Source organism: Mustela nivalis (assembly GCF_964662115.1).
Source record: "Mustela nivalis genome assembly, chromosome: 17".
Classification (NCBI taxonomy): domain Eukaryota; kingdom Metazoa; phylum Chordata; class Mammalia; order Carnivora; family Mustelidae; genus Mustela; species Mustela nivalis.
The window spans coordinates 46,256,730-46,269,211 of NC_139036.1; the positions used below are offsets into that span (position 1 = coordinate 46,256,730).

The following is a 12,482-nucleotide window of genomic DNA, read 5'->3' on the forward strand; positions in this document are numbered from 1 at the left end:
TGAAGAGTTTTGATCAAGAAAGGATGCTGTACTCCTAACAACTTTATACTACATATAAATTGCAAAGAAAGTGATAGGAAGAGCTATTCATGTTAGTGATAGAAACGGTGCTTCCAATAGTCTGATGTCTCTAGTATTCATGACCTAATTTTAACAGTTCCTTGGTTTAAAATGCAACACAACACAACAAAAACCAGTTCCTTGGTTTTTCCATTAGGCAAGATCAAGTTCCTATAATCAGTCTTTGAGATTACATATTTTTGTAGTCAACCTCACTGTATTTTCTTAGAATCAATGATGTATGCATGTGATAGTCTTCATATAACTGGATAAGCAAGCAAAAGGCTAGAAAAACTTTAATGTTTATGTATTCCTTAATGTAATAAATATTATTAAATGCCTACCATATGCAGCAATTAGCAATATAGATATAATGCTTGGCTTGCTTTTCTTTTGTTAATCCTTACTTCCTACTTGGCATTTTGCTTAACTCCTATAGCATTGGGTTTCTCCTGGTTCTCCTAAGTCATCTTGAAAACCAAGTTTTTTCTTGACTATAGATTTATATGTATGTTTGGTTTCCTAAGTGCTGCCTACTTTTCAAGCCAAAGTTTAGCTCCCATGTATTCCTTTGTTTTTCAAGTCCCAGATTGCTATTTTGACCTTATTTTTGTTTACTGTCAAATGTTTTGAGACTAACAAAGTCCCAGGTTTCTTTTTTTACCTCTTAAAACAATATGCCTAATCCTTGAATATGCTATTTTAAAAAATATACAAGCAAAATATAAAAAATATGTAAAAGACCCTCTTTAACCCTTCCTAGATTGTTAATTTAATGTTGACTTTAGAATATTTTTATATGCAATTATGAATATATATGTATGTATACATACTTATATATTTTGTAAGACAAAATGAATTATCAATTACTAGGCAGAGGAGAACAAGAGAACCTAAATCTTACAGAGGCAAGTGAAAAAATCAAGCATACAGTTAGCAATCAAGAGACCCAAGAAAATAGAAGGGAAAAATAGAATTATCTTCTACTTGAAGACAAAGGGATCATGCCAAGTACAGTATTGTATAGCATGATTTTTTTTTGAACTAAATAATATGTTGGAAGATTTTCCATGCCAGTTAGTGTAGGTCAGCCTATTACTTTTTAATAGCTGCATGGTATCTGAAGAATGCAGATATACTATGATTTATTTAACTAGTCCTTTATTATTGAATATTTAATTGGTTCTAATTATCATAGTATTATAAACAATTTCACAATGAATATAACTTTTTAATATTTTTATATTATATATATTTATTTTTTTATTATAGTTTATATTTATATGTGTGCCTGTATCTTTATGATGCCTTTCTAAGGCAAAATTAGTTGTCAATTATTAGGTAGAAGAGAACCAGAGGGAATATGTGCATGCACTGGGGCATGCCTTCCACACTCAGATAGTTTTCAACTCTTCCTTAGCCTTCACTTCCTGCTTATGTGTATCCTCAAGGTAAGCCAGAGGTGAGATTTCAGGACCTGTTCAGGTTTTCCTGGGTATGGCCCTATCCATGTGTGGCCATAGATGGATGGCTATCTAGATGCTCAGGGATATGTCAGCACTTTTCAAAAGCCTCTATGGACATCTTATTTCCCAGATTTTCCTTTTAAGCTCTTTGCTAGCCTTTTGTTTGCTCCAGCTGCTTTTATTGACTTAGAAATTTCTGAGTGGAAAGATAGTAGACTATATCTACTGTTTAATTTAGGTGAAATGTTCACAGTCATCGATGTGTGTAAAGAGACATAGAAAGGTATCCAAGTAGGATATTAATCAAAATACATCATTTTTGCATGCCCTAGATGGGAAATTTATGTTGCTTTTATCTTTATTCTTTGTATAGTTATGGGTTTATTTGACTTTTAAAAATTAGTATGCTATTGGAAGAGTAGCAGTAACATTGAAGACCAGGGCTTCAGAATCTGTCTTTGTGTTGTTTCAAGTTTTATTTAAATTCTAGTTAGTTAACATCTAATGTAATATTGGCTTCAGGAGGGAAATTTGGTGATTCATCATTACATATAACACCTGGTGCTTATTCCAACTACCACTTCAGGCAGTCATAATGTTAACTAATTGCCTCTGATTGTTTTTAATGAGTACTCCCAGGGAAAATAATCTGCACTGGGCAAGCTTTGAGTCGGGTAAAATAAGGACAGTTTTGCAAGTAGGATCTTCCACAGAATCACCAAACAGGTCTAATAATGACTGTTCTTAGGGAATGGGGCTCATTCTTTCCCATTGGCTGCCAGGCTACTGTTTTTCAGCATGATTATAGGCTCTCAGTTTTAAATATTCCTGGGAAGCAGGGATGATGATATGGGAATATGACAAGTTAAAATGCCACAAAATTGGGGCACCCAGGTGGCTCAGTTGGTTAAGCAGCTGCCTTCAGCTTGGGTTATGATTCCAGGGTCCTGAGATCGAGCCCCACATCAGGCTCCCTGCTCAGCAGAGAGCCTGCTTCTCTCTCTCCCCCTCTCTCTGACACTCTGCTTACTTGTGCTCTCTCTCTAACTCTCTGTCAAATAAATAAAATATTTTTTAAGAAAAGCCACAAAATTCACTATTACTGAGATTCGGCCATTTTTTTTTGAAAAAACACTCTTTGGATTGCTGTAATCCTTTAATTTATATACAGAGTTTTGGGAAAAGTTGATTCTGACAACTTTTGCCAGTGTTCTCATTGCTTTTATGGAGGAGAGGATTCTCAGGCATCCTTCCTCTGCCACTTTGCTCACTTGATAAGAACTACTGTTGAATAAATGAATAATGCTCAGTTCTTCCTCCTGTGTAAATCTAAAATCTTTTGGATCATTATGCTTGTTATAGCCTGAATTCCAAGAAATGTGGTCTGACTATAAAGTGGGTTTGCTCTCTGGAATTGATTATGGGAATTGGGTTTCCTTATCAAATTAAATTGAGGGATGCAGTGGTCTGAGGAGCACTTACATTCAGCATTAGGACCAGGTATCAATCTGTTTAGCTTTTAAGAAAGACATTTGTGTAGGAAAAATTATCTCTGTGTTCTTTCCAGTACTTTTGATACTTATGTTAGCATAAGAAAATGAAGTCTCTCTCTCTCTCTCTCTTTTTTGAAAATGAAGTTTCTGTGGAGAAATAGAAGTTCTTTCAGTAGTGGTTAAACCACTGCTCAATTCTTTGTAATATGATAAAAAATCTAAAGAGAAATTTTGTGATCTATTCCATTCTCCTCTTATACTATTTTTTTCTAAATGACATTTTTAAGCAATTAATAATGCTTTCAAATTTTGGTTTAAGCTGCCCTGCTATTATAGATTATACCACTGGTAAGAAATTATTTCAGTTAAAAGTTTTAACTAAGAGGTGAATATGCTATACTGAGAGAACCCATACCTTTTAGCACAATGCTCAACATATAAATAGCATTCAGTAAATACCAGCTATTATTGCTAATATTATATCACTAGTGATAATAGCAAAAATTGTATTTTTTACAAAGAATATCAGAATTGAGCAAATGCCTACCTGCAAGTAAAATTTTAGAAAACCCTATGCCTATGTTATTTTCCTATGGTAGATTATTGACACAAAATTAGCTCCTTCAAGAAAAGCTGTTGGATCTTATGGTAAAATAATTTCTTTTTTTTTGTTGTTGAATTTTTGCAGCATTCCAGAATGCCTTGAAGATTTTCTGTAGGATAAAAAGTGGTCGAGTTGCCACTGATGAACTGGCTGCTGTTTTGGATAGCATGGATATCCCTGTAATCCCTGAAACTTTTCAGGAAGTGATAAAGCATGCTACTATAGACAGTGAGTTATTTGAATTAATATGTATATATATCTTTCTTGGATATCAATTTTCTGATTTACCCTTTATTTCTCCTTGATTCTTGCCTTTTGCCATCATCACTGCTTACTGATGTCTTATGGTAAGAGATAGCCTAGGACTTATTTCACTCAGCATAATCTCTTCCAGTCCTGTCCATGTTGCTACAAAAGTTGGGTATTCATCCTTTCTGATGGAGTCATAATACTACATAGTGTATATAGACCACATCTTCCTTATCCATTTGTCCATTGAAGGGCATCTTGGCTCCTTCCACAGTTTGGCGACCGTGGCCATTGCTGCTATAAACATTGGGATACAGATGGCCCTTCTTTTCACTACATCTGTATCTTTGGGGTAAATACCCAGTAGTGCAATTGCAGGGTCATAGGGAAGCTCTATTTTTAATTTCTTGAGGAATCTCCACACTGTTCTCCAAAGAGGCTGCACCAACTTGCATTCCCACCAACAGTGTAAGAGGGTTCCCCTTTCTCCACATCCCCTCCAACACTTGTTGTTTCCTGTCTTGCTAATTTTGGCCATTCTAAGTGGTGTAAGGTGGTATCTCAAGGTGGTTTTAATTTGAATCTCCCTGGTGGCTAGTGATGATTAGATTATGCTGAATGAAATAAGTTAAGCAGAGAGAGTCAATTATCATTTGGTTTCACTTATTGGTGGAGCATAACAAATAGCATGGAGGACAAGGGGAGATGGAGAGGAGAAGGGAGTTGAGGGAAATTGGAAGGGGAGGTGAACCATGAGAGACTATGGACTCTGAAAAACAATCTGAGGGTTTTGAAGGGGCAGAGGGTGGGAGGTTGGGGGAACCAGGTGGTGGGTATTTGAGAGAGCACGGATTGCATGGAGCACTGGGTGTGGTGCAAAAACAATGAATACTTTACGCTGAAAATAAATTTTAAAAATTAAAAAAAAAAGCCTAGGACAATTTAATGAGAAATTTCTAAAATTGTATTTTGGTATGTTTGGTAAAAATCTAAGAGAAAAATGGATTTATTTTCTTTTCAAATTTAACTCGCATTTCCAGTAGTTACTTCTTGTCTGTGTAGAGATAGTTTCTGTAGTGTTAAGGGCATTGGTTTCACAAGTTAGGAGACCTAACTTTCTTGAATTAAAAAAATTTTTAGATAGCTTTGATTACATAATCTTCCTATGTTATTCAGTTACTCTGCAAAACGTAGATATCTTTTAAACATTACAAATATATTTAGCAGATGTTTTGTATTACATGTTTACATGTCATGAGGGGGTGGCTGATAATAGTGGGCTGATAAATTATTGATTCTTTGATTATCCATTCATTTAGTCATTTAATATCTACTGTGCTTGGAACTGTGCTAGGTGATACACAGATGAAAAGAACACACTTCTTATTCCAAAGGACCTCAACGTTCTAGTGTGGAAAGAGTCAAGTAAAATGGGAATAATAATGTTGTATAGAAAATACTATTATAGGATGTAGCTAGGCTTCAAATGTATCCTGGAAGCACCAGGGAAAGATTATCAGAGGATCTAAATCTTGAAGGATCAGTAGGGGTTAATTGGTTGAAGGTGGTAATGAAGAATGAGAAAGATATTTTAGACTGAGGGAATAGTTTGTATAAATATGGCAGAAAAATAATCAGACATGACATCCTTTCAATGGACTTCCACTGGTTTTTGTCATTTGTTAGTGGTAGCTTTATAGGGGGCCCTTGGTTGCTGAAATGTGGTGTGAAGATAGAACCAGGCTGCATGGATTTCTTTCCTTTCCTCCTTTCTTTCTTTTTCTTTTTTTTTTTTTTGAGATGGAGAAGAATTAGAGGGGCAGACAGAGAATCTTAAGCAGACTCCACACCCTGCATAGAGCCTGATGTGGGACCCAGTCTCACAACCCTGAAATCATGACCTGAGTCAGAATCAATAGTTGGTCATTTAACTGACTGAGTCACCCAGGCACCCCAGGCTACATGGATTTTACTAGGTAGTCATTTATGGTGGGTACTGGGTTGGTAGACATAGTTGAGGGACGTTCTGAGGAATGAAGATATCCACAAAATATGGATTTTAAAGATTAATCTCAAGCCATATTATTAAATAGTCTTTAGGGCACAAGTCCACCTATATCTGGTCTTTCCCCCTTTGCATTTTAGTCAGAATAATCTTTTTAAAAAATACACATATTATCATGTTACCTCCCTACATAAAATCTAAAAATACTTATTGGGATAAAGATCCCTTTAATGTTGTGGTCAAGGGTTTGCAATATCTGGCCTTTACAGTAGGGCTCCAGCTTTGTCACAGACCACATTCTGCTTTGCTTACTGTGCCTTCACAGAGTTTTGGTTGTATGCCATGCCTCCTCCTGCCATAGCTTTTGCATGTGTTCTTTTCTTTCCCTGGAACATTCTGCTCCTCCTAGTTAATTCCTACTTCTACTTTAGATTTAAACTCAACTCTATAGGGATGTTTCCATGGCTTCTCTATTGAGCTCAGATTCTCATATCACTCTCAGTGCCCTAACCACAATTGCAATTTTTATTTCTTATTGTTTTATTAAGACATGTATCTCAAATAATAGCACTAGGAAAGCAGATATCATGTCTACTTTTTGCTCACTATTGTATCCTCAGTACCTATTAGTACAGTGCTTATATTACATATTAACTGCTCAACAAATATATGTTGAATGAGTTAATAAGTCTCACCCTTTACTCCATCTCCTCTAACCAGACAGAACAAGATTTCTTCACTATGTCATTTTGATAAGCTGGTTGTGACCTAAGATAAAATTCTTCACAGGGAAGGTCCTTGTCTTTTCACTAGGAAAATCATTTTTATAGGTTTGTTTGATTATGGAAGTTAAAGCCTATTGGGAGACAGCTAGTTTGAGCAAAAAGGTAAAGTACTCTGTGTAAGTAACAACAGGAATTTAGATTACCATAGTGGCTAATTGGCAGCTGGAGGAAGAAGATTGAGGGCAGCTAAGAGTGGATTGGGGGGGGGGGGTCCTACAATCAGTAGAGAGTAACTATAGGCCTCGGGACAATAGTTTGATATTGCTGGTTGTACTATAAAGAACTTCCATACTCCAATTAATTGCAAGATATCTAGTAAAAGTTGGTTATGTACAATAGCCTTGTGTTAGTAGTGTTGGTGGGATTCAAAGGAGAAAGATCTATAGGTTCTGTGTTAAGTAAGCTTTTGGTGGAGAGACTTATAGCACCTATAGAATATGATGATGTAAGTGAGATGGAGAGTCCAGGGGAGTAGAAGAAATACAAATCAATTGCAAGAGTGTAAACCACTCAGGAATCCTCAAATTTTGGAGGGATGACTGAATTATGTTCATATCGTGTATGGTCTGGGATCTGAACTATTTAATTTAAATATTAAAGGAAAGAATGCCAAAGACCCCAGAATGCCAGAATTCTTGGATTACCTAGGTAGGAGATATACATTCTTCTGTAGCAGAATTTTGAAGTAAGGAGTGATGTAACTAGTAGAAGGCATAACACCTTGTTATAGGTACTGTTTAACTTCTTGTTTTTGTATTTTCTTTGTTTTTTTTTTTTGAGTAATAATGGTATGTGGAGAATATGTTCATTTTATGAGTATTCACAATGAGAGGGAAGAATTACGTCACTGGAATTTGCAAGGAAATCCAACAAGCATTTGCTTCATTAAGATATGGCAAGAGAAATATGGGAAATAACTTGTCGAGAGATCTGGGAGTATCAGATAGTTTTGTTTTTGAAATAGGATATTTTGGTGCAATAGTTTTTTTCTCTCATGGTGATTAGTAATCTGATAATTTAACTGGGTGAAAAGTAGTGACTAGTGTATTTTTTTTGATAGAGGAGGCTTTTTATATTGTGGAGCTGTTGTGAAGATTGTGAAAATATAGTATTAATAGTCACTTAACACCTTCAAAGTAATGTTGCCCTGAATATGACCTTGATTATTAGGATATTTTTATTTCACAGTAGATATTTATATTTTCTAGGTTGAATTTCCTCCTGAAGTACGTATATGAGAATGGGAGGCTGTTTTGAACTTACCTTATGAAATAAATTGTGTCTATATCTATACTGATTGCCTCAGTCTCATCTAGGAATTATTCATTAAGGTTCTGATAAACCAGATAGGAGCCAAAATAGTAATTTCAGATTCTGTAATGCTTCTTTGGCCACCAGGGACTATTTAAATAGATAATATTTGTTTGGGAGGTTTGTGATAGATCTATTTTTATATAGAAGCAAGAAATAAATTTTGAGCAAGAGCTAGTGAATCTATAGTTAGCTACGGCATTCTCACTGGTTGATACTGAACCTCTTTCCAGAGAAGGTAGTTTTTTAAGTGGAGAGTGATTACAGACAATATGTCCTTCTCCATTGGAGAAGCAGTTGATTTCTTATGCATCGACTGAAGAATAAACCTGGTGTTTTTATAGGTAGGGAAGTCAGCTCCTGGTCTTTTTCACCTTGGATGTCAAGCAAAGTCAAACATTTGGAGGCAAGAACTATTGGGAAAAGCATTTTCTACCTATGTGTGCAATTGGAATGACATATTTAAGGTCACTGCCACTGAACCCATTCTCTGTCATACACTGTCTAAGAAGGAAAATGGTCTTAGACAAAGGCAAGGGCAGGAATGATAGGAAACTATATTTATGAGTGCCGGACACATAGAAGATGCTAAATAAATGGTTTTCTGCTATCCACAATGTGGACATTACATTATTCTTTACAGCCTTCAGTTTATTTTATTCACTCAAAAATAATTTTGGGGGCACCTGGCTGGCTCAGTGGGTTAAGCTGCTGCCTCTGGCTCCGGTCATGATCTCAGGGTCCTGGGGATCAAGCTCCGCATCGGGCTGTCTGCTCAACAGGGAGCCTGCTTCCCCCTCTCTCTCTGTCTGCCTGTCTGCCTACTTGTGATCTCTCTCTCTGTCAAATAAATAAATAAAATCTTTAAAAAATAATTTTTTTAATTTTCAGCATAACGGTATTCATTATTTTTGCACTATACCCAGTGCTCCATGCAATCCATGCCCTCTCTAATACCCACCACCTGGTTCCCCCAACCTCCCACGCCCCGCTGCTTCAAACCCCTCAGATTGTTTTTCAGAGTCACAGCAAATATCATCCTCAATGGGAAAAAGCTTGCAGCCTTCACGTTGAGATCAGGAACATGACAAGGATGCCCACTCTCACCACTCTTGTTCAACATAGTATTAGAAGTCCTAGCAACAGCAATCCGACAACAAAGAGAAATAAAAGGTATCCAAATTGGCAATGAAGAAGTCAAACTCTCTCTACGCAGATGACATGATTCTTTATATGGAAAACCCAAAAGACTCCACCCCCAAACTACTAGAACTCATACAGCAATTCAGTAACATGGCAGGACACAAAGTCAATGTCCAGAAATCAGTAGCTTTCTTATACACTAACAATGAAAATACAGAAAGGGAAATTAGAGAATTGATTCCATTTACTATAGCACCAAGAACCATAAGATACCTGGGAATAAACCTAACCAAAAAGGTAAAGGATCTGTACTCGAGGAACTATAGAGCACTCATGAAAGAAATTCAAGAAGACACAAAAAGATGGAAGACCATTCCATGCTCTTGGATCAGAAGAATAAAATTGTTAAAATGTCTATACTGCCTAGAGCAATCTATACTTTTAATGCCATTCCAATCAAAATTCCACTGGTATTCTTCAAAGAGCTGGAGCAAATAATCAAAAATTTGTATGGAATCAGAAGAGACCCTGAATCGCTAAGGAAATGTTGAAAAACAAAAATAAAACTGGGGGCATCAAAGCTTGATTTCAAGCTTTACTACAAAGCTATGATCACCAAGACAGCATGGTACTGGCATAAAAGCAGACACATAGACCAGTGGAGCAGAGTAGAGAGCTCAGATATGCACCCTCAACTCTATGGGCAAATACTCTTTGACAAAACAGGAAAAAATACACAGTGGGAAAAAGAGAGTCTCTTCAATAAATGGTGCTGGGAAAACTGGACAGCTATATGTAGAAGAATGAAATTTGACCATTCTCTTACACCGTGCACAAAAATAAACTCAAAATGGATAAAAGACCTCAATGTGAGACAGGAATCCATCAGAATCCTAGAGGAGAACATAGGCAGTAATCTCTTTGATATCAGCCACAGCAGCTTCTTTCAAGATATGTCTCCAAAGGCAAAGGAGACAAAAGTGAAAATAAACTTTTGTGACTTCATCAAAATCAAAAGCTTCTGCACAGCAAAGGAAACAGTCAAGAAAACAAAGAGGCAACCGACGGAATGGGAGAAGATATTTGCAAATGGCAGTACAGACAAAAGGTTGATATCCAAGATCTATAAAGAACTCCTCAAACTCAACACACAAAACAGATAATCATATCAAAAAATGGGCAGAAGATATGAAGAGACAGTTCTCCAATGAAGACATACAGATGGCTATCAGACACATGAAAAAATGCTTATCATCACTAGTCATCAGGGAGATTCAAATTAAAACTACATTGAGATATCACCTTACACCAGTTAGAATGGCCAAAATTAGCTAGACAAAAAAAAAAAAATAATTTTTAAGGGCTCCTAGGTGGCTTGGTTGGTTAAGCATCTGCCTTTGGCTCAGGTCATGATCTCAGGGTCATAGGATTGAGTCCTGCATTGGGCTCCCTGCTCTGTAGGGAGCCTGTTTCTCCCTCTGCCTCTGCCTCTCTCCCACTCTCTCTCTCTGTCTGCCTCTCTGTCACTCATGAATAAATAAATAAAGTCTTAAAAAATAATTTTTAAGTGTTGCTAAGGCATTGGGGAAACAAATGACACCTTCTCTGCTCTTGAAGAGCTCATGATCTAGTGAGGAAGACAAGAGTTAAAACTTGAAATTCTGCCTATGGTAAACTCTCAGAAAAAGTGTTTTTTAAAAAATATTATCCTGATTACCTAGATTTCAGGCTTAAAAGGTAACTAATTTCTTTTGATGGGAAACTCTTAATAAGGAGAAAAGAAAATAATGGTCTTCGTCTTACATTTCAATGTGTACTGAATTATTAATTCGCAATTCCAGTTATTATTCAAAACCTATAATAGCTGTCTGTCCACTCTGCATTCCACACATCTCTGTTATTTTCATACTAGAATAGGTTGGAAGTGATATTTATATTCAAAAAAAGAAAGACAATGTTTGAACTTATTCTTTCTATTACAGGTAACCACAGGGTGGATATTAGAGATATTATATTTACTTTGGATGAACTACAGCACCAGTATGCGGGTTTTTGTAAGTGAGCTCTTGTTGCTCTGATAAGCTTTGTTTATCATACAAGTTTTAAAGCCTTCTCTGAAACCATTGCTCTCTTAAATTAGGGAAGTAAGGTTTAATATCCTAAATATACCTAATTAAAATTGGTTACATAACTATCTCTTAATTTTCTACTTTTATCTTTCCCTTAGTATTTTTTTTAATACAAAGTAAACTTTAAAACAAAATAGTAACACTGAAAAAAGATATTTAATTTGCAAATCTTGGGTCATTTGAACATCCTGATACTGACAGTTAAACATTTTTAGTATATTCTTCACCGTCATTCATGATTTAGTTCAGTTTTTCTTCATTAAGTACTTTTTAAATCTCTTCCTATTATACATCTTGTCATTCCTTATTCTTTCTCTAATTTGTCCAAGTATCTTTTGGCCAATATTATCTATGTATATAATTTTAAGGATTATACAGTTGTAATAAGCTTACAGCAAATAAAACAGTCTCTGATCTGTTCATTTCCTCAGCTTCTCCAGAGGCAAACATTTTAAATATTTTAGAAGATTACTTGACATTTGTCTTCATGACAATAAAAAACATGTTGTAATTTTACTTGTTGATTTTTAAAATTTGGGGTAGATGTAGTAAGTTTCCTAATTATGAAAAATAAGGATTTAGCTGTTTTATCTTCCTTATCTTCACCATATCCACTTACTCTTCCCATACCTATCCACACTCCCAATATAGTTAATGGAAATTTGATTAAGTTTTAATTCAGAATTTATGCTAGTAGGTTTATGTGAACACTGTTCATAGCTGAGCTATATAGTATCTTGTGGTTACTTTTATTTTCCTCAGAAAATTTTTCCCTCTTTGAATTAATAATTGTCTTTTTAATTTATTTGCTTGATCTTAAATATATTTATTTATTTATTCACTTATTTAATTTAAAAGGGAGATGCGGGGGAGGGCAGAGGAAGAGAGAGAGAGAATCCTAAGCAGCCTGCATACCCAGCATGGAGCCCAATGTGGGGCTCAGTCTCATGACCTTGAGATCATGACCTGAGGTGAAATCAAGAGTCCAACAAATGCTTAATTGACTGACTCACCCAGGCACCCCTATATGCTTGATTTTTAAAATTAAATTATTTTTATTAACATATAATGTATTATTTGCCCCAGGGATACAGGTCTGTGAATCATCAGTCCTACACATTTCACAGCACTGACCATAGAAAACACCCTCCCCAATGTCCATAATCCAGCCACCCTATCCCTACCCCCCACCCTCCAGCAACCCTCACTTTGTTTTATGAGATTAAGAGTCTCTTAT

At 35.8% G+C, this 12,482-nt stretch overlaps 1 protein-coding gene across 1 annotated transcript in view; it reads left to right on the top strand.

Annotated features, from left to right (window-relative positions):
- The window catches only part of EFCAB13 (EF-hand calcium binding domain 13), a 129,784-nt gene that overhangs the window by 41,098 nt on the left and 76,204 nt on the right, over positions 1-12,482 (top strand). The window contains exons 9-10 of the mRNA XM_082706479.1: positions 3,708-3,851; positions 11,099-11,170. Coding sequence (XP_082562605.1) covers positions 3,708-3,851; positions 11,099-11,170 — 216 coding nt within the window. The remainder of the gene's footprint in view (positions 1-3,707; positions 3,852-11,098; positions 11,171-12,482) is intronic.